The 23,956-nt window shown below is 38.9% G+C and overlaps 1 protein-coding gene across 4 annotated transcripts in view; it reads left to right on the top strand.

Annotated features, from left to right (window-relative positions):
* Positions 1–23,956, top strand: part of TAFA5 (TAFA chemokine like family member 5) — a 388,082-nt gene that overhangs the window by 115,667 nt on the left and 248,459 nt on the right. For 3 of the 4 annotated variants that reach the window (XM_044423497.1, XM_044423499.1, XM_044423496.1), the window contains exon 1: positions 2,530–2,770. The exons of the other annotated variant lie outside the window; for it this stretch is intronic. In XM_044423497.1, coding sequence (XP_044279432.1) covers positions 2,680–2,770 — 91 coding nt within the window. In that variant the 5' untranslated portion in view covers positions 2,530–2,679. Of the gene's footprint in view, positions 1–2,529; positions 2,771–23,956 lie in introns of those variants that run through there. 4 annotated transcript variants of the gene reach the window in all.

Here is a 23,956-nt window from a genome sequence, read left to right as displayed (position 1 = left end):
GATGAAAAATGGTTAGGTAACTCTCATTAATTTCAATGAAGTAAGCCCTATTGATTTCAGTGACACTTACTGCCAGGTAGATAGCTTGCAGTGTAAGAAATTATGATAAGGAGATGCAGTGCCAATAAGAAAACACTCCAGGGAGCTGCTAGGATGTCAATAGGTACTTATAAGAAGCAGGTGGCATATCCTGAGAAGGAAACCACCAGTAAGCTGCAGATGGCACAGTGACATTACTGGGAGAAATTAAATGTAATGAAAGTGCAGGTTGTAGGGAAATAAACCAAAGAGAGTGTTAAATAGCAACCAGTAATATGTGCTTTCTGGGTTTCCTCTAGTTCCATTTCTTGCTTTTCCCAGAGGAATCCTATTCCTTTTGGTCCAAATTGTTTTCCCCAACTCATTTCCCCTATAACTCCACTCTCACCACACTTCTCCTACAAGCAAGGCATATTACTCTACCCGCTGGTCCAGGAAACCTTGACACCCCCACCTGGTCCATCCTCTCCAGTGGAGCTTGCTTGACGCCTTTCTGTAAATTGCTACACCCCATTGGCATTCCAGCAACTCGGCTGGCATTCTGCAGGATGGCTGATGCATTCAATCTGTCACTCGTGTTCATAAATCTCACCCACAGAAAATCCCACATTTAAAGTAGGAACGGAAAAGGGGTAGATCTGGAATCCTCGCTTGCAGCCTTTCCCGTTTGATCCTGTTGCTTTGGTCTTCTCCCTGCCTGCTGCCTGAGCCCTTTTTCTCCCTTTCCAGCTTGGCTTCAGCGGCCGAGTTCCAGCTCAGCGCAGCCCGCCTGCCTCTCCCTCTGCTTCTTCACCCAAGGAGCTTACTGTCGGAGTCTGAGCTGAAGCTGCGGTGCCGGAGGGGTTTTGTCTGCGCCCAGCGCGCAGGCTCGCCTCTCGGGCATGCTCATTAACACCGGGGGAGTCCAGTCTGCTGGGAGACCGCGATCCTGGGAAAGTTGCTCCATGGCGTAAGGAGTCTTTAAACGAGAGGCTGGGGTTGACCGCGTAGAAGCGCGACTTTCGCCACTGCCTCCGGGCAGGAGTGCACACCCTCGGAGCTGCGCGCCCGCCAGCCAGCGCGCGTGTCTTCCTGCCTCTGCATTTCGAGGGGAGAGAAGCAGTCAGTGCCCCAGGGAGGGAAAGCGGATCTCCGGAGTGCGTCCTTCAGCCAGAGGCTACTTGTCTCTCCCGCCTGGGGAGATTAGGCACTCCCGAGCCCGAGCTGCGGGCAGTGAGAGAGGTACCTTGGCCAGCCTGCAGTCATCCGCGCCGCTCAGGCGCACTCGAGAGAGGAAAATTGGAGACTGAGCTACCCCATCTCCCTCCGTTGCCCCCAACCATCACCACCATCAATCGAAGAGAAGGAAAGCGCTTCGGAGGAAGCCGAGCCTGCAGTTCCCACCCTGACCTCGCACATCGAGCAGAGCATCGCGGATCACTCACGGGCTGAAACCAAAGAAGCTTCCCAGGCTGCTTTCTTCCTGCAAGGACCGCGTGACGCCCTGTCGCCTGGATTCGCCCGATCCCTCCTTCAGCCTGCTTATCGTCGAATGGACACGTTTCCGTGGCGGAGGGCGACTGCAATGGAAGCATCAACCTGTGGGCTGAAATTCCTTGCCTGACTGGGAAGCAGCGGCCGCGGCGGGGCCACCTGCATCTTTGCCAAAATACGCTTTGCGGTTAAAGCACAGGAGAGGGGGAGGCGCACCGGGCGCAAGGGAAGGATCGCAGTCCGGGCTCTGTACAGCCAGGTCGGCGGACTGAAAGGTGGCAGCGAGCAGAAGGAAGAGGAGGAACTCCACGCATTCTTCGCAGGCTCCCGAAGCGGCGCGAGAGAGATGCCCCAGCGCCACCATGGCCAGCTGGCACCTGCCTTGCCCTGGGATGAAAGGATTAATTGAATTGCTTTGAACTGGGGAGGGGAACAACACGCTCTCGCAAGCCAGCGGGGAAAGCAAAACACGGTCGTCGAAGGCGAAGTTGTAGCGAAAAGCTACCTTCCCCCCTTCCCCTCTCCTCCCTTCCCTTCCAACCCCCTCCCCTTCCTTTCCCTCCCTGCAGCCCACTCTTTTCCTCTTATTACTGGGTCGTGCCAACCAATCCCAGTGAGGACGAGTAGCGGCAGCAGCAGCAGCCCTGCGCCGACAGGGCTATTGGCTTCCCCTGGGCAGCGCTGGGAAGACCGGCTTGCCTCCCGCATTCCTCTCACTGATGAGCTGAAGCAATCACTGAGCAGGAGAAGCCGCGGCAGAACCAGCAAAAAAAGAAAAACACCTCATCGGAGCAGGGGGAGCGGTTGCGCAATTCTGCCCAGATTGTCTCCCCTCCCCTTCCTCTCCCCCCCCCCCCCCATCACCCCACAGTGCTGCTCGATTCCCGAGGAAACAGAAAGCTGATTCATGGAGCCCAGAACGAGTTTCCTCTGTGCTTCTCTCCTTTTCAAGATCATGCTGCTGCTGGTTGAGACTTTGTGTTAACCCCCCCTTTCCCCCTCCCCCAATCCAAGGAGAGCGAGAGAGAGAAAGCTGCCTCCGATTCCTGTCGTTTTCTTTATTTTGGAAGTGTGGTTATTGGCTGGCTCAAACCCGGGAAACATTGATGCATCGCTCTGGAAATTCATTGTGTGACTTTCTTGGTATTTGCTGAGTTTCAACCCGAGATGCAGCTCTTGAAAGCTTTATGGGCATTAGCAGGAGCAGCTATTTGCTGTTTTCTTATATTTGTCATCCATTCCCAGTTTCTTAAAGAAGGTAATTATATCTGCATGTCTACCTATACAGTTCTTTTCTTCTTGCATATGCTCAGGTCTGTAGTTTGTGTTTCCTAATTATATCTTATGATTTCCAGGATGTTCTAGCTCCACAGATTTTTCTCTACATTATCGCGTTATTATCAAAGAGCTTTATTTTTCCTTTATTGTGTTTGCAAGGTTTGCAACAAGAGGATTTATATTCCTGCTGAGTGCATTCCATGGTTTATGAGGGTAATGTTGGAATTCTGTAGGCTTAGTTTATACATTTATGAGCTGTAAACAGTTGTTTTTCTTCTTGGTGGATGACAAACTTTGCTGCTATTTAACACACACATAAACAGTCTCTGTTAACCGTTTTAACACAATACAAACATCCAATAAGTAAAAATACATATTTTAATATCAGCTCAGCAGTCGTCGTCATCATCATCATCATCATATTTTTTCCTTTTTTTAATAAAGCAAATTCAGGACATTTTCAATAGATGGCACTAAAGTTCTATGGTCAGGGCAAATAGGAGCAGCAGAGCTTGGCAGAAGAGCCCTTCCTCATCCTTTGCTAAAACTGGAGAGGCCTTTCTGCCTAATTTTAGGATTTCTCTATTGAGAGCTGAAATAAATATGGTATAACAAACAAACAAAATCCAAATGATTATTCTTTGTACAGGTGAAAAAGAATACCAGGATGCAGTCCATGGTTGAACATAAGATTATTCTTATTTTGGAATATATTATTTTATTTTAGAACCTTTTTGGGTTTTGTCCTGCTACTGAGAATATAACCCTTTAGTTCTTATACTTAGTTGTTTACTTTACAACTTGTGATCCATGTTAAAATACTTGAACACAAGTGTGGCAGAAAATGCAGCTGCACTTCTAAAAAATAACAAATCCACAAAGATGTTTAAACTGACACTTGTACAACCAATACTATTTTTTAAATGTATTCTATATATGTCTTGCACCCCTCTTTCTGAACAGTAAAATCAGAGAAGGATTCTATCGTTAGGAGATGGAAAAGAAGTTTGAGCTCATGAGGCAGAATGTTTCTCCCCAGCTGTCCACTAAAATGCATGTCCTTGTGTAATTTTAACATGCCACTCTTTTGTTGTGAAAAGGAGTAGTCAAACTGATTGTTACATTCTAAAATGTTTGTATTGGAATAGCCATGTAGACTTAAGCATTCAACTTGGTTACATTTTCCTTTTAGAGTACCAGATGCAGGCAATGCTAGCTACTGTCTTCTAAAAACCCATTAATTTTAAGATTAATGGTTAACAACAGCAACAATAAGTAGTCCGAAGCAGATTTGTTTTCCTTTTATTTGAAAACATTTTGAGTAAATTATTAGAATAAAAATAGGGTTATATAGTATACTTATCTATGTGTTTTAAAAATGTGTATTCCTTTTAGTTTTTGCAATTTAAACACTTCTCTAACGAATAGGGAAAACCTTTAAAAACGCTGTAAGAAAAAGCAATTTGGTTTTACAAGACAACAAATTAAGTCATAGCAGTTTCAGTTTTTGAGAACAACAGGGTAATATCTACCTTCCAAATACTTGTTTATATATTATTTTATGACCAAATGTGGTTGCTTTTGCTACAAAGTGGTTGAGTGAATTAGTTCTAAGCTGTTTGAATTAGCTGAACAAGTTATAAGTTAATCCACTTTTGAATTCCATGTTACCTATTCCATATACTGCTTGCTAACACATTATTTTTGGTTGAATCTTTTATGTTTGAACATAGTGATATTCATGTCTAAAACATCTTTTTATAAAACATGAATATGATGCATTCATTTTTCTATAGTGGAAAATTCAATTGTACCTTTTACTTACTCTCATAAAGAGATTTCTCTTCTAACCTATGTATAAGATATAGGGAAAATGAATCTAGAAGCAGCTCTGGTTACTGATATATTGAACATAAATCAGTGACTGATGCCTTGTTTCTTCTTGTCTTGAAACATTTGGGCCTGTTTGGGGTTTTGTTTGGAATGCGAGGGATTGGGATTTGTTTTTGTTTTTTCCAGTTCTGTGTTGTTTCAGCGCACAGCTGAAGCTGAAAAAAACTGGTTCCATACTTGGCAGTCTCACTGTGTAACGCTGATTTGCTTTACTAAATCAAAATCTAGATACTATCACCTCTTCCAAGTCAGATCAGCTAGATGGTCCTATCAATTAGTGGCTTAACATTATTTAACTTTAATTGCCAGAACGGTTTTAAAATATGATTATGAATTCAAAGGACTCCTACTTCAGCACTCTTTAGCAAAGAAACTTAACAGCGAATGACTTGAAAAGAAAATTGGGACAACTCATATGTGGGCTTTGGATAAGTTCTGTTCCTACTTTGAAGTAGTCATTTAAGCAAGAACTTGCATGCAGATGTATATTATATGATCAGTAGACAAATTTAATTCAGTATAGTGGATCCATTATAAGGAAATCAAGTGTCACAGAATAGTGTAAAAACACTGAAATGGGTGGATCCAAAAATGCCTAGAGGAAAATACTGAATCACAACTAACTTGTCCCAGTGATTTCAGTGGGACTACTCTGAACATGAAAACGTCAGGATTCAACCCAATATTCTTATTTTTCTGTGATATCAAACAGTAGAGTAAGACTTTGACTTATTAATGAAAAATCTAGTCAATTCACTAGATATGTTCCTGGAAAATAACCTGAATAATGATGAAAATATGCTGGTGCTTACTCAGATTATTTTTCACCTAATAAACTTGTTTTTGCTCTTGGTGCAAAACACTCCAATAATGTTCAGCATAACTATTTTGTTGTGGCAGTGGGCGATTCATAACAGAAGTATAGAATCAGTTCCTATGGCCAGTATTACCATGTTACTTCACAATTCGTAAGTAGTAACATTAATGGAAAAGAAAGGGTTAAATGGCTGTTTCCACACACACACACACACTATATATCTATATATATATATATATATATATATATATATATATATACATACATACATACATACATACATACATACACACACATACACACCCACACACACACATCCTTATGTGTCTCAGTGTGTGTGAAGAAGTGAGTGAATAATGTCCGATACAGGGTGCCATGTTTCTACACATCAGCTTTTGTGTGGAATTGCAGTTCATCCTGTGGCTAGTGCATTTCCTTGTACCCAATCTGCCTTTCAGTGTTAAAAAAAACCCCCACGAATAAAGCTGTGAAATGAGAAAGTCTATTGCAACATATAATTGCACTTCTGTCTGATTTTCACGGAATGCAGTTTAACATACTCTGTTTGTTTCTGTTTGTTTGAAGAGTTGTTAAAAATTAAAACATTTAGCAATTCCTAAGGAATGTAAACATAGTACATTGGTGGGTTCTTCCTAATGCAAAACAATTTATCATCTTTCTGACATTATCTTCATCTGAAAGCTGAACTATATGCATGCAATAGAGAGTGGAGGTATATTTCATCTTGCAGTCTGCCCCTTGGCAAAAGAGCACATTGAATAAGCCCCAATAGCAGCTCTTCTATAGTATGATGTCCTTGATGATGAAACAGACATCATAGGCAGTTCTGTATGTAAAGGCTTTAAGGGAGCTTAATTAGAGAGAAAATGACACAGCTATGTACAAAGTAGCCCACTCATTTCTTTTTCTCAAGGAATGTTATATAGTTTCAGGATTTTTGATTTTTAATTTTGCCGTTGAGTTTCTTTCTGTATCTTTCTGTATCCTTTTACTGAAATGTGAAGCACAACTTTGTCTATAGTAGTAGAATTTGAATGCGGTGTTAGATTAAATAATGTAAAGGAAACATTCACTTTGTCAAGTGGAGCCTATCTAAAAGAAACTGAAGTTCTCACATTAGTTTGCTGTCTTGAGAATGAAAGTAGGTAGTATGTAGTTTGGTTTTTTGTCTTTATAGCTAAATGTAAACTGCAAAATCACTCATGCAGTTTTAAACACTTCTGGACAATTTTTCTCCCCCCCCCCCCCCCCGCCACACTGGTTATCTTAAATAGTTGTTTTATTGAAGTTTTGAAGAATAGTTGATTCACTGTGGGCCGTGCAAGTCAACATGTAACTGATTCACATCTCTTTTTAAAAACTGGCTCTACGGCTATGTATGGATGGGACATAGCAAAAACATACCCATTCAAAATTCCACAAAGCATGGCATGACCCAGAACTACAGTGAGAGTGAACTACAGTTGGAAGCAATGGTTCATGTTCAAATCAGGATGCAAGAATTTGTATGAAATATCAGTGTGTTTGAATGATTTATTATCAGCTTTCTTTTTTGAACTTGTTAGTTTGCTTCTATTTTGTGAAAGAGTACCATTTGGCAAATATCTGTGTATTTGCTGGGACTGAAAGAGGCAGTTGTTCTTGATGTATGTTTCAGGGCCAGGGTGACACTGACTCTTTGGACAAGAAAAGGGAAACCTGGAAAGGGAGCCCTGCAGATGTAGACATGGTGGAGGAGAAAGAACTTATCTCAAGGCTGCTGTCCTCAGGTGTTCAGGCAGACTCTGGGAACCAACACAGTCTGGAAGTGCCAGGAGAGGTCTTGGAGAGGAGTCAAGGAGCCTGGTCCAATCCTGACCTCATGATGCAGTGTGGGAGAAAAGGCCCGGTCAGCTAGAGGGCCTGTGTTCAGCTAGGGGGCTTGTCCATCTCAAGAGTGGCACTCCCAGAGCAGTGGGGTCCAGGGACCCTCAAAAGGAGGGTTCTCGCAAGGAGTTTCTAGTTTGGGTTCAACAAACAGTTCTGTGCATGCTCAGAGATACTTTCCTTGCCAGATATAGCTTCCTCGATAAACACTGGAAATAAATAATTTTTGACAAAGAGCTGTTGTTTGAAAGAGAGAATGAAGGAACCTAGCTCTCAGCAGTATTTTACATTAGGCCACTGTAACATCAGTATTGTAGCAGTAGGTGGTTTTCTCTGCAAATAGTTTGTTTATGAAGATCTCATAGAACTGCAGATTCTCAAGTAGAATGAACATAAATTTCAGACAAACTAGTTTCACTAGAAATTATTATAATGGTCTATTGCCATAATATAACTAGGGTGTTTATCTTAAAGTTATAGCACTTATGTGCTGTTCTTATGCTCTGATACTGTGCAATAGCCTGAGATGCATAGAACTGAGAGTACATAGAACTTGCATGAAGGATTCCAGATTTAGTGCAGTTCAGGAGCATGGAGCCAGCGTTAGTGTTGGACCAATGTACTTTTGCATGTTTACTACTGCAGAAGGTGTATTTGCAAATTTTGCTTCTGTTATCATTGCATGTTTTTATTCTTCAGGGTGACTGCTATAGTGTTCTATAATGAAATAAGGCAGTTTTGCCATGAAGGGATACAATAACCTTTATACAAAGCTTAACCTATATAACTCTTGTCAATCATGCAAGTTATTTGTATAGCCAGTTTAATGGATGTTTGTGAAAGGATCTGTGCATTGTCACACTTCAACATCATCAGAATCCTATGCATGTTTATTTGGTTTAAGTCCCACAATGACCTAAGGGGCTTATCCTCATTTAAGTGTGTGTAGGATTATATGCTAAATTTCCCCCTTCTCTGTTCCTTAAGGGACCAATGTGCTTGTTGTTGCTAGAGGGTGTGGTCTCAGAGTAGTGGAAACAGAAACTCCATACACAAGAAGGAGGTAATCTGCAGGATTACAGGACCCCTATGGTGTACAGAAATAAAAATAAACCAAAAGGAAAAAAATACTTAAGGAAAAATAATTAAAGGGTCTTCCAGCAGGATATGGTATTCCTGTCCTTCCTATGATGAAATCAAGTATGCTTAAACATAGCTGCCTAGCTTGAACACAGAACAGAATTACCATTCTGTAATGTTTTGTTGCAAGTTCCACTTGTAACCATCCACACTCTGTTTCTTCTCCCTCTCTCTGATGAATTTTTTTATTCTGTGAATTGTTGCAGTCCAATAATGTACCGAAATCTGATCCTGAAGCTGCTGGGATGGAATGGGGTTACCATATTATTGTTATTAATTGGGAGATTAGAGTGAGAGTAAATATAACTTGGTGGTGTAGCAATGGATGTATGAACGTTTAATCATCTTCAAAACTAGTGTGGTAGTGATGTTGATCTTGGGATACATTAGGTGCTAATTACTATGTTGCTTGCTTATCCAAATCTTTTCGTAACAGACAGTTTAGGTGAACATACAAAGCCTTCTACTTCCATTGAGTTCTATATCATTTCTTAGAATTTGGTAGTATCCTTTGCTCACCAATTTAGAATGGCATACTGTAGAATTCACTCCCCTTGGCCACAGTCTGATGATAGGAGGACCACTGGATACATGCAGGGTTAGTGGTAAGTGTTCATAGGCACATAGGAAGACCATGCCAAGTTAAACCATTGGTCCATTTAGCTTGGTATGGTGAACACTGGCTTGCAGTGGGGTTTTGTGTCTTAAGCAAGATTGCCCTCAAGGCAGCATCCACTGTGATGAATCACCTGCAATGTTTAGAAGAGACATGCAGACTACACAAGACAGCTTAAGAGACCAAAGCAAACTGTTGTGGCATGAAGCAAGGAAATCCATGCAAATTACACTTCAGATTGATTTGCCTGGTCAATGTCAGAAGAATTGTTAAGCTCTTTCACTAAACTCCCTAATAAGGAACAATGTAATATCATCTCTAGATTAGCTAAATTAAAATGCAACAATATGATAAAGAAAATATGCTGAAGCACTTGCTAGCCAAAATCGCCATTCACAAACTGTCTCACCTGCAAAGCCTGCAACCCTGGAGTCTGACAGAGTTAGTCATAACTTAGACTGTGAGAATTCAAAGCCAAGTCTAAGTCACCAGGCATTTGCTACTCCAGAAATGGGCAATTCCCCTTCTGGGAACAAGAAAGCAATAGGCACCACAGGCTGGGTTTCTAGGGATAAGAAGAATGGTAGGTTTTTAGGCAAGTCAGGGCATTTGAACAGAGTGGAAGTACCAAGTGCAGAATCCTAAAGGACATGAGGTTAAAGTGTGGTCATAGAATGTAGCAGGATCGTTCTCAGTATAACACAGGTGGATATCATCCAAATAACAGGAACTCTAGGAAATTTACCTGAGAGGCCACCAGTAATATTAGCTGAGGTTGAGAAGCTTATTCTTCTGCTAAAAAGTGATAAAACACTTCTTAATGACTTTTTACCTCAAGAAATTTCAAAATCTAATACAGTAGACTCTCAGTTAACCGGCACCCATGGGGATTGGTAGATGTTGCATGAATATAGTTTCTAGTTGCCTGAGAGTTACTCCTGAAAATAGGCCTAACTAATACAGTAACCCATGCTATACCATACCTTACCATAAACTCCGTATTGGCTTGATATCAATATTGAAATACAATAATTAAAAGCAAATTAAGACAAATGGAAACAAACTTCTATCTTCTGAGACTGAGCCTTAATGTCATAGATCATTGATGATCCAGCTTTAAATCCCCCTGTGATTACTGCATGACTCTCACCTTTCTCAAGCCTCTTGTATATTTCCATCTGCTTGAGGGTAAACACTGTGCATTTGCACTTACTTGGAACCTGTTTCCGCATACTTGGGGTTGGGTGAGAATAAAACATTTGAATAACTGAAGATCCCAGCGACTGGTATGTTTACACATGGTGAATTGGAAGGAGTAAGAGACAAACATGTGGACTTACTTACAGTGCAGGAGTGGTGTGCAAGCATGGCGAACCAAGTTTAAACTTACATTTCATCTGGAAATTAATTTTATTGTAATGTTTCTTCAATTTTTTGCCAGTTGCTTGAGGTCAGGTTAACTGAGAGTCTACTGTATTGACAGGTGGGCTTCTCTTCTGACAGTATTATTTTAAGTCATTAACTCAACAGGGAAACTGCTTGAAGCTTGGGACACAGAAATAGTCGCCCCCATATTTTTAAAAAAAGCCTCCTCTAAGCCCTGTCTGGAAATACCAGTGGTGGCCTGGAGCCTTCTGCTTGTAAAGAAAGTGCTTTATCAAAATGAGATATGCCTTATCTGCGTATCTTGTTCCTTGTTTACCAGGTTTTGGATTAATGCAAACATACTTGGTTGCTTGGCACTTGCTGCTTGACTATACTGCACTTACTCATAGTGGGAAGGACTTTCTACCCTGTTTCTTTATATATACTCGAAAGGCCAGAGTCTGCCTTTCATCCCAAAATTTCACTGACTATTCACTCTCTTTAGCGTGAGATCACTTCTTTTCATTCATATTTCCTGTGTATGAAATGTGGCGATTCTGAGAATTTTTAAACATAGTTGCTAATGCCATAGTATAAAACAAGTGCAATTTATAACCCAGCGAGGGATGATTTTTTCATAAAAAGGTATGTTATTTTTCTTGTCAAATACCTAGGGGAACAAAATTTTAATCAAATGGTATGCTTTTACTAAAGCTTCTCAGAAAGCCTCAGTGTTCATTCACTGTGGGGAAGGTAACTATTCCCCAGCTGGACTGACGCATGACAAAGTTGAAGCAAAAGTTCAATATGGCATTATTAGTCTTCAATATCAGAAGAAATAAACTAGATAAAAAGCAAAGAAAACCCCTTTGTTTTGGCAATGTTGTCTACTTTGCAGTTTATTAATTTCCACATAGCAAGTGTTTTGTTACAGTAACAGCCAAATACAGATCTATGCTATAAGAATAGGAAAGCACAGGATCTGAAGCAGTAGGAGTTTGTGTTGGAGGGAGTATGGAGTTTTTGTATGCTGGAGATGAAACTCAACTAACAGGCCAAAAGGTAGGCTCACACACTCAATTGACAGCATCACACCTCTGATCTACTCTAACCATTATTTACAGATCACAATATATTTTAAGGGAAGGACTGTTATTTGTGGAGTGGGCTTCATTCTCATATAATTTACTTTTAAAACTATATTTTTCATGATCAACTAATATGTGCTGAATGGTGATTTCCAAACAATTACAACATAAATAATCTGTGTTAATTATTAAGAATTTTCTATCTTCGTTCTTTCCTGATTAAAAACACACAACTTGAGTCACAATAACTCCAGAGAGGTATAGGGGACATGAGAAGGTTATTTGAGAAGCTTATTTCATTTGTTATCTTCAGAAGTGTAACTATTTCTCAGAACTTGAGGGGATCTTTCTAATTTTATTAAAACCCAGTTCAATTAATTTTGTTATCAGTCATTTAAAGATCTTAAGTTATTGCTAAAACAATGAGCAAACAAGAAACCTCTTGCTATAGAATTGGGTCTGGGAAACGAATCCCGAGTATGGATTTTTGTTTCCAAACTCTTCCTGAACCACCTCAATATTTTTTGATGTGCATGTGAAAGAGGTGACTGACAGAGAGAAACACATTTTTAGCCCATCTGATATTCAGCTTTATTGACGACAATAAAAATAACTGGTTCTTTATAGCAAGACCATCCTAATGCAAAAACTAGAAACTTTAACCCCTTCTCCAGAGCTGTATATTGATCACATATATTGAGTCACGTTTCCGAAGTTGGAAAGGTGCAGGCCTGCAGTTGGATGGTTGACCACATGTGAAAGCAGAGCAGGGGATTGAATTCAATCACCTTATAGCCCTTCCAACTCTACTGCTCTTTTTCTATTCTATTTACCTACCTTTTGTGATAAGCTGAACACATTAAGGAAGTTTCATGATATATTTGACACTTCAGCATGGCTGGTTGGAATGATGCTGGGAATTGTAGGATGTTTTTCTGTCTAAACATGCATAGGATTATGGCTATGTAAGAATTATTCCGTAGAAAAGATCTGAACAATATGTATATGAGTGTGCATGTTTGTAATGTATAAACATGTCTTTTTACTTTAAAATCCTAGTTCACAAACCCAACTCGATTGTACCCTTGTGACTTGCATACTAATTGTGAAGTGTATGTATTAATCAGTGGAAGTTCCATCAGTCATTGCTACTCTGAATTTTCTCATTTTGATTATCTGTGCAGTGCTAGAAGGCATATATTGCATGCTGTTAAGTGCAAATAAATCAAATATTAACACATGCATTGGAGTACGTAGCTGAGTTTTCACACCTAGCCTTTCTGTGGCACTCAAAGCCAGTGCTAATTTATATATTTATTTATAGCACTATCTTCCACATTAGTGTAACAGCTGGGATTAGGCTAAACATTTTAGCATAATCCCAAGCACTACGCTAAATATTAAAAGTAATCCTACACATACTTCCATGGTAGTAAACTCCACTGAACTTACCCGAGTAAACCCTAATAAGGTTTTGCTGATAATTCCTTTATTTTTTCTGGTAATGGTGTTGTGCCTTCCAATGAATGTTCCTTAGTTATGCTTAGCTGATTGTGGAGAATCACCCTCCTTTAGTGCAATTCTCTGCTGTATCCATCATTTGCAGAAGATCACCCATTACCCTCTTGCATTTCTGCTTTCTCCATATACAGTAGGCTCAGTTAACCGGCACCCATGGGGACTAGTAAATGCCAGATAAAGTAGTTTCTGGTTGCTTGAGATTTACTATTAAAAATAGGACCAATTAATACTATACGCCATACCATACCATACTATGCTGTAAACTCTGCATTGATTTGATATAAATATTGAAATGAAGTAATTAAAAGCAAATTAAACCAAATAAAGACAAATTTCTATCTTGCGAGACTGTGCCTTAATGTCATAAATCATTCACGATCCGACATTAAATTTTTCCATGCGTACTGCATGACTTTCACCTTTCTCAAGCCTCTTGTATATTTCCATCTTCTGCTTGAGGGTAAACACTTATACTTACCTGGGACCTGTTAAGGCAAACTTGGGGTTGGGTGAGAACACAAAATTTGAATAACAGTAGGTCCAAGCAACCGGTATGTTTACACATGGTGAATTGGCAGGAGTGGGAAACAAACACAGGCTTGCTCACAGTGAGGTCTGACATAGTGCATGTCACACCAAGTTTAAAGTTACATTTCAGCTGGAAATTGATTTTATTGTAATTTTTATTTAGAGTATTATTTCATCATTTTTATTTTTTTTTTGCCAGTTGCTTGAGAGTGCTGGTTGCATGAGTTCCAGTTAATGGAGAGTCTACTTATTTAAAATATATCCTTTTCCTTATGTTCAGTAGACATAGGAGGAATAAATTAAAGAATATTTATATTTTAATGACTATGAACCAATTATATTGTAATAAAAGAAGCAGAATAAAAAAGCTTAGTACAGGCAGTCCCCAAGTTATGAATAAATTCCATCTCTGAGGAAATGGAAATTCAGCTTTAAGTTGAATTTGTATGTAAGCTGAATCACATATAGTTGGCCTTCCACATTCTTGGGGCTTAGGGCTACAGGACTCCTGTGAAAGTAAAAATACCCACTAATATCTCTAGGCACTCTTCGTGCCCAAGTTCACCTCTTGGAAAGGCTGGAGAGATTTCCCTTGCCAGATGGTTGGGGCAAGAAAGCATGCTTTGAAGGCATGTTATTTACTCTTGGGTGGTGACGATTTTATGCAGTTGTTTTTTTTTAAATAATAGGCTTTATGGCCGCTTGCTCATAAGTAACAGTTGTTCTTAACTTGGATGTTTGCAACTCAGGGACTGCCTGTAATAAGCCATTTCATTAAAAAAATGGCCTTTTCCATTGTTACTGTTGCCACTTACCAGATAATAGAAACTCCAGTTTCTATCTGTAAACAATTTCTAATTTAAATCAAATATCCTCTCAAATTCTGCCCAGTAAACTTATAGGCTTGATAAGCAGTCTTCTTTCTTGTAGGGCAGGGGTCCTCAAACTTTTTCAACAGGGGGAGAGTTGAAAGGTGGTGGGGGTGTGAGTGGGACTGGCCACCTCTGGGCTCACATAATTAAAAGGTGGGCTGATTAAAGGGGATGGCGGGCCGCATCCGGCCCGCAGGCCATAGTTTGAGGACCCATGTTCTAATTCAGGGATCCTAAAACTTTTTCAACAGGGGGCCAGTTGAAATGTGCTGGCGATGGGTGCAGGCCACCAAGGTGGTGCCGGCAGGGGGCACAGCCTGGTGAGAGAGCAGGGGTGGGGCACATGCACATGTGCACATGGTGAGACGGGGCAGGGGGCACATGTGACAATGTGCGGGGTTGTTCACACGGAGATTGTGTTCTCCAAGCGAGTCCAAAACAATCTCCGTGCGAACAAGCTGCCGCCTCGCTGTATACCCGCATGCATGCAGCAAGTCCAAAACCTCTGAGGCGGGCTGGATAAATGGGCATGGCGGGCTAGATCTGGCCCGCGGGCCGTTGTTTGAGGACTCATGTTGTAGAGTTTAAATATAGGTTGGAACTATAACACTGTTCACTAGGTTTCCTCTGATCTTCACTCCAACAGCTGTCTTCAGTTCACTGCCGCTAGCTGACTCTTAAGCTTCGCTCTTTCCTTGGAATGCAGCTCCAGAAGTATCTGTCTACTCACTTGTAGACATTCTTCAGTTTCTAGCTTATATGTTGACACTTCTCCAGTTAGCTTTCAGCTCTTGCTGCTGCACTTCTTCCTAGCTAATGTCTGCTTCAATCTTTCATGAAAATGCCATGAGCTTTCTAGACAAAATGTCTTCTGTTGCCACTCAGCAGTTCCTTATATCTGCTCCTGGTACAACTGAGTAGCCAGTTGGTGTGACCAAGCTGGCATCTCACCACCTGTGTTAAACTTGAGGATCAGTAGGCATGTTTAGAATGTGAAGTGATTCTCCAGTTAGATGGTACTAATTTCCCTCCAGTCCTTTAAAGACAGAAACCTATCCTCCTCTTCTCAGTGGTGACAGTAACTGCCAGTCAACCAGGATACTATGTTTACTTTTCAGGCACAAGATCCTAGTAAAAGGTAAACTTTTTTTTCCCTTTTCTACAGTAAACTACTGGTACTTTTCATCTTCAGTTATTGAAACAAAACATAGCTGTCAGGGTGGATAAAAAATAATGTTTTTTAATTAAATGTCGTTCTGAAAAAATAGAAAATGCTAAATGAATTTTAAAATTGATTAGGTGCCATTTTGACAGGTGGGTTCTTAAATCTTTTTGCAAACCAGCAAGGGCAATAAATGCAGGAATACATTTCTTTAACTCATGCCAAATTATGCATATGTTCCATGGCTTGACCACAATTACACTCAGATAACTAGGCTTATGATAGCATCCAATAATAGTTGTATGTAGAATAAAGCCATTAAAATTAAAAGGACTTCAGTTAGTCAGTACTAGCATTTGTCTCATTCATTTCAATATGTGTACTCTAGCTAGGACTAATACTGGATTGCACCCACGATTACATGCACTAAACTGAAATGTTATGAGAAGAGTTTGCCAAAGGATGCATACACAGGCCCATGTATGAACTTCAGGATCCAGCTTCATGTACTTGTCCATAATCCCCACCCCCCAGTTAGCTTCTGTATTTGTTTGTTTGTTCATTTGTTTAGATTTCAGTCTAAGAGGCTAGAGTTTCCCTAATTAAACTTTGGAAGCTCATGATAACTATGAGTTATATTAAAAATGGGCCTTTTCAAAGCAGATGATAGTTAAAGAGAAGGCAGTTTCATAGTTTTTTTGTTTCTAAAAAAGGATATATCTGACAATATTTCCAATTTCATGGCGAAGTATTTAAATGTAAGAAGTATTATGTTTAATAAATGAGCCGTGTGTGGTTACTGTAATTATTCCATATCTCTAATGTTTAATTTTAAGAAATTTCAAATTTAGCACCATATTCATATACTTTTTCACCCCTTCAGCATAGCTTTTTGGTGGTATGAATGAAAAGCTATAATGAATAGTAAATGTTAAGCACTTTACCTGCTACATGAACACATGATGTATTACTTTAAAGTCTTCATCCCATTGTGGCTATAAAGACACTCTCACCACATATTTTGGATTTGCAGAATTTCATTTTCCCCATGTCACTTAAAATGAGGTCTAAACTATCTCAATTCTGTTTAATGACATCCACAGAAGTATTTTTAAAAAGTCATTCATACAGGACAACAAAACAGGATGGTACACTCTTTTTTACATGATAACACATGGAGCATGAAGTTGTAGAGCTTTTAAAATATCTGTTATGTCAGATTTGATTCAGTCACAGAGGAGAGCTTTCTATAAAGGGAAGGCATGCAGAATGCATACATTGAAAGATGAAGTTCATGCCAGTACTTCAATAAGAATACAATCCATATGCATGCCACATTTAACATTTGACCTAACTTTTTGTGGCAGCAGTTATCCATGAGTTTTTAATGCAGAGGGTAATATTATGTTAATGTCTAGAATGAAAACTTGGATTGTAAAGTTCAAGATTTGTGGGGGTATTGTGATATCACTATATCTTTTCATCTCCATTCATATTTAGTGAAAAAACATGGGAAGATGGAATTTGGCAATAGGCTAGGTTACTAGGTAAAATATAGCTTATGCCTAGCATTGTTCATAACATAATTGCCTGTGGCACAAGATTTTTAAAACAGCATTTGCTAATCTAGGACTTTGGACTGTGGTTCAGAAAATTAAGTTAAAGAAATGGTAACACAGTTGGATCTCATCACTGAAATTGGATAACAAGCATAAATAGTGACTTGTACAGTGGCAAAGTTATGCCTGATACTGGGAAAATGTTTGGGTTACTATTTTTGTCTTGGGATGAGAAATAGTTATGTTCTTTTTTTCTGCTACAGATTTAAGCGGGGAAACTTTTTTCCCCCTGAAAGTATACATGGTAAGATATTTGTTGTCTTTCCCCCTCTTGTGGAGCAGGCTCTTTGCACCTTTCTATCTCCTGGCTTTTCTGTATTGATCTAACATAGCCCTGGCTTTTAATGCTTTTTTTTTCTTTTATTGTGTGATTTTATCTGCTTTCTGTTACCTTGTTGAACTCTGTTGTTTGAGAGATGAAAAAGACTTGTCTGATCATAACTCACAATATTAATTATGCCACCCAAGAACTATGTACATTTAATAATTTGAATGTGATATGTAGAATAATGAAGAAATCACCACTCTGTAAAGTTACATTAACAAGTAATTTGAAAAAATGAATTTTGCTTCATGAATGGATGAAGTTTGTAAGCTTCTCTACTACTTACAGAGATGATGAAAGTCAAATTAGAAATGTATCATCTCTCAAAGATTAATTTGAATACTATTACTTACTAACAGTCTGCTGAAGGTGTCTGTTCTGTCACTTCCATGCCCACATAATGTCCATTAACTCAAATGGGAGTTGCAGGCGTGCATATATTTGTAAGAAGACAGCTACACCCCTTGGCAATTTAAGTTATCCAATGTTAGACTCCCTTGCAAAGTAGCATTTAGATCAGTTTCTTCAAGAAATGTTAACTCAGAAACCATCCAGGAAAAAGACTATCATGATATTTAATCTGTTGCAGGACCAGATTTGGAATCTTTTGGTTAAGTAAAAATTTGTGCAATTGCTTTCTAATTATACATGTTTCAAGTGTGGGATTGGAATAGAAATTTTGTAAGAATTTCACACACACACAGAGTTCTATCACCACATAGTTAAAGATAAAAAAAACTTCAGGAAATTTGAAGGCAGTGTGAAGTTCTTTCTTTTTTCTGGAATAAAATGTATGCAGTACTTGTGTTCTTATCAAACTAAACTTATTGCTGAAGAAAACATAAAATGCATTATTCATAACTAAGTATATAAAACTGTAGCATTTAGCATATTTAGGAAAGCAACAGTCCATTTTAATTGAAATATTTTAGACCATATTTTTAGACACAAACCTCCTCAACACAGCTTATGTAAAAGGTAATAAACTTTTATTTAGAAATAAACTCCTCTGTAATACAGCTTACTTCAAGCTGAGCATGCATGAGCATGCACATATTCTGAAAAGTATAAATGCCTTACATATCCTAAGGCAATGTATAGGATCCATACAATCCTATACATAACTACCCAGAAATAAGGTCCACTGATTTCACTGGGCCTTGAAAAATCTGTATTATTTAGACAGAATGAATGTTATACAGTCACAATAATAATGACCTGCAACCAGTGCTTTTTTTTGTAAGAAAAACAGTGCCAGAACTCACGAAATTATTTACCTTTTGCACGTAGTCAATCACTGTACACACACCCACACGTGTCAGTTGTGTAACGAAACATAACGGTTGCCGCCCGCAATAAGCACTCAGTGCATGACCACACGACCAATCACAAGCCGAGCAGCACCATCACAACCAGCATGGACAAAGTACGCATGCATCGGACTCGACACACAAGCAGTCTGCATGCACCGTTTTAATGTTTTTGCCGCCGACCTGCTACACTCGACAGGGTGATTCAAATCCACATGGACCAAACTTCAAATTTTCAAAAGTTACTTTTAAAACTTGGAAAATCTGTTAAAATAAGGTGCCAGAACTCCGTTCTGGTGCATTCTATGACCAAAAAAGCACTGCCTGCAACACATTTGAATATATTTATAAAATACTGAAACTCTACATAAAAAATTGCATAGTGCACATACTGAGTAAGTAAAACCTTGTCCTAAAAAGCATCTTACCTCTTCCAAGAAAGAATACATTTAAAGAAGTTTTTCTTGCATTTTCTCCCAAGGGAAAAAAATTGTGGGATGTTCTTTGGGGAAAATTAAAAACCCTATTACAATTCCCCTGTGTCCTGACTTTCATATCTCATATGAATTTTCTTGCTTTTTCTGCATTGTATCCTTTTCTCTCAGGGTCAAAACAACCATTTATGATGAAGCTAGCAGCTACATTCCTCACTCAAGTTTTTACTCTAGAATAAGTGCAGGAATCCTGATATGGATTCAAATCCTAACTTTGAATTGAGTGACCCCTCTCCCCTTTATATGTCAGTCCAGATCAAATTTCCAAATACACATGCCTAAGTTTCTACTGCATAGTAGAGATCTGTTAGCTTCAAGGAAGGATTTGAACGTCAGGTCCAACTAAGCAGATGCTAGTCTGAGCATGTGGCTCTGGATTCATTGATCAGGTAACATGAAAATTCACAGAGCACTTTGTATCAAGGAAACCACACTTGTGTCTTGAAAGCTCCAGGGATACAGATTAGATTTCCCCAAGGTTGCTTCCACCTGTTCAACAGGACTCCTTCTGTGGCAAAGGGTTCAGCTGACATTCACTGATGACATAATCATGGTGCTGAAACTGAACTTCAAGGACCTATACATTCTTATTCCAGTTCAATAAGTTCTTATTCCAGTTCAATACATGCACATTTTTATGTAGGACCCTTAATGTCTATGAAATTTTCCAGTCTTTTGTAGTGAATACGAATTGTATCATGCTTGCTATAGGCTGGAGATTTCATCCAAAAATAAGTGGCTGAATTGTTGTGGCTTCATTATCTCATGATATGGGTGTGTGATCTGTTGCTTTGAGCATGTGTTAATTGACTTAGAACATTTTTAGCAAAACAGTCCAGCCTTATCATATAGTCATTTTCCATTTAACATATTTTATCAATGTATTCAAATAATTCTTTATGTATACATATAGAATTTCTGAATTCTACTTACTGAAATAGTAGCTGATTTTTTTAGGCCTTTGTGTCTATCTACAAGAATTTATTCCATATTGTGTCTGAGTTTTAATCTTAAGTGCATTAAAGTTTCCCCAGGTATATGAATAATTTTGAATTCTAACATGTATCAGTTTTCAGCAGGTAGAGGGAATAAATTTGGTTCTTGTTGAAAATGTAAATAGTTGTGGGTATTTTCGGGAAACAAAATACATCTGCTTGTCTTCTCATTTGCATCTCAGTAAGTGGTATTTAGTTTTTAAAGCTGTCATATTCGGGATTTAGTATTTTTTACAAGACGAAACCAAACCACAGCATACTAGAGGCTTAGGTTCGTACCATCCATTTTCATCCACTCACACTCCCTTTTTGAGGAGCATCTACCTGACACCATTATTCAGTTATTATCATCATGTATTTTCTTTCCTGTAGTTTTTTTCTTCTCAAACGGGCAGAAGTCTGCCCTTTGCTATATAAAAAATGAGGACTTAGCTAGGTAATACATCTTGTATTACTGCTCAACCTTGTTTTAAAAGGTAGGGGTTTGACCTGTGCAGTGATGGACCAGAAAGTAAACCTATCACCACCATATGTTCAATATAATCTTTGCAGTGGATGCTTTTTTGTGACCCTGTTTTTGGTGATGCTGTTTTATTTTAATTAATAACAGTGTCTTTTACAATGGTTTCTGGTAGGAGTGATATTTTTTAAAAAATCAACGCTTTCCATGGCACCACCAAGATATCAATGCCTGGACAGTTTTAAAAATAACAGTAATTCTTGAAAAATATTTTAATATCATATTATAATGTTATAACACAATAATATACACATTCAGATATGACATTATGGTGTTATACAATCATAGATTTATTTCAGGTTTTAAGACTCTAGTTGAGAAAGTGTTTAAAAATTACAAATCAGAACAAGAATGAGGGTCATAAAATGGCAACCACCACAAATTGGTTGGTTTCATGATCTAAGCAGTCCATAACTCATAACCCACAGGGGATAGATTTGGATAACTAGACACCAGATCAGTGAGGGTGCAATCATACGGCCAATGGTCTTGGGTGACATAAGATAGCTCAGAGTTCCACCATATCTCAGAAAAGATAGCTCAGAGTTCCACCTCACCTCAGAAAAGCACTTCAACTCTGAGGTTGAAGCTTGGACTTTGGTCTCAGGGGGTCTTCCCTGTATCCTTGCAACTGGCACAGTTCTCTGTTTATTGGGCAGAGCTGATGTGGGGCGGGGGGAGAGGATCAGCCCCAGCCTCTCCTCACAAGACAGGGAAAACATTGAGATAGCCAGAATCACTCATTGAAATGTTTTGGAGGATGGGCTCAGAGGTAATCCCAGTCTCCGTACTTCTCCTACCTTAGTTTGAATGCTCGTAACCTTCTGAGTTTGGAAGGTTATAGGAGGCACAATGCATGGCACCCTGAGTATTTGCCTTTAGACATATGTGTGTGTTGTATGTTTATGTCTATATGCATATGGTTTTCTTAACACACATTTAAGGTTTTATCTTTTTAAGTTGCTCAGAGAGCTTCAGCCATTTGGTGGTATAAAAATGTGATGAATGAAATGAAATGCAGAGCTCCAAATAGCTCTACCCCCTGCAGGTATATTCTGCTTACCGGGGTGGACAGACCATAGCAGTTTATAGTCATTGCTCAATTGCCAAAGTGGGAAAAGACATTTTCAATTCTGCTTGTAGTTTAGAATGGATAAACTAGTGACTTACTGCTGAAATTATTTTTATTTTATTGCTTTTTCATGAAATCAATAAGTTTCATTAAATTAAGATTATTAAATTTTCACCTGTCTCTTTATTATCATGTAAAGTATCATGTGGACATTTGAATTCTCATTTCTTCATAGAGATGGTCTGGTTTTACATACTGAAAATCCCCAGTTGTTTTCCAAAAACAAGCATAAAAGCAAAACCTTCTATTTTAAGTGTCTCATCAACAGAGATTTTCATTATGCAAGCTATATTTCCAAATCTTCGTGAAGCATGCGAGTACACATGTATTGCTTACATTAGTATTATTTGTAAGTATGCAACACACTTGTACAAGGTTCATATTAACTCACCTGCATTTAGATTTTTTGCCTCTAAGGTCATGATTTTCATGAAAGAAACTTAGTTTAGCAAATTCAAGGCAAGAATAAAAAGAAGGTGGATAGAAGCAATGTTGTGCTAAAGGTAAAATAGTTTTTGTGTTGGTGCAATCTTCTTTCAATGATCAGTGGTGGAAGGGGAAGAGCTTAGTTATTGATTAAAATGTCTATGTACATGGAAGGCCAAAAATGTTGTCTACACAAGTAGCTGTCTTTTAAGTGTTACTAAATATGGCTTGATAACTGACAATAACTGATCTACAGAACAAAAAGAAACTAGTAACTCCTGAATTAAACTATTCTGAAGTCATAGATAATATATAATAAAAAAAACCCTGTTTCTATGCTATAAAGCATAAAAGGTTACCAAAAGGATTGTGCCTTTAGGGATCGGAAGTTCCTTCAGTGATATATCTAAACTCTCCTTGTACATTGTGTTTGATCTGCTAATATTAGACCATGCTCAAGAGAGTGCAAAGTGTTAAAAGCAGGATAAAGGGCCTCTGTAACTCCAAAGCAGAAATACCTTAAGAACTGGTCAGAGTTTCCTTCTGCTGTAAAGAACACAGTTAGTTGCATTTGTTGTTCAGGCTATTTGTTTAGCAGTTCAGGGAAACAACTGTCATGGTTATGCCTTTTTGATGTCTTGAAGCTTGAGGCTGTGCCCACAGGGAGGCTACTTCCTTTTGTAAAGAAAAACATAGGTTGTATGAAGTTCATCGTATTTCCTCCTTCACGTCATGCCCATCCTCCTGGGAAAGCTTTTTGCTCACAGTTGCTAAGTAGAATTTTTCACTGCAGCTGCAATGCTCCGTGCACTTAACTTGGAAGTAAATCACTTTGAGGTGAATATCTTCTCGAGTGTGAGAGTGCAGAGAACTGTAGGCCTTCGCTTATTGCATGAGGATGGTTTTGTTGAACTGAACAAGATCAGAATGAAATTGGGTGAGGGAGAAAATTTTAATATTTTTGCTTCCATCTTTGGTGAACTTTTGAAGTGTGGGAAAGCTCTAAAAACTTCCTTCGTTATGATGCATGGTGGTGCTGTTCAGGCAAAGGTAGAAAGAGTAATTGTGTGTGGCCATCTCAGTACCAGGTTGAACATCGTTAGAATTTTGGCTGTATTTTTTTCTCTCTGCAAGTATTAGTTAATGACATGCTGCACCAGTTCAGCCTGGATCCTTTCAGTGCTGTAGATCACAACCTATTTTCAATGTAAGGTAAGCATTAAGTCATGCTTAGAATAGACCTACTGAAATAAAGGAGACTTATGTATGCCATGACAAATTTAAGGCCCACTGATTTCAGAGAATCTACTTAAGCATGACTAAACATACAGTGTTTTTAAGCACTTCTTTTTCTTGCCACACTAAATATACAAACATATTAAGTTCACTACATGCGTGAGAATAGCAGGAGACAGTGGTTGAAGGGTCATTTTAAACAATGAATTCATACAGCAAA

Source organism: Varanus komodoensis, unplaced genomic scaffold (assembly GCF_004798865.1).
Source record: "Varanus komodoensis strain SLA01 unplaced genomic scaffold, ASM479886v1 scaffold13_3, whole genome shotgun sequence".
Taxonomy (NCBI): Eukaryota; Metazoa; Chordata; class Lepidosauria; order Squamata; family Varanidae; genus Varanus; species Varanus komodoensis.
This window is presented reverse-complemented; position numbering and strand designations above follow the sequence as displayed.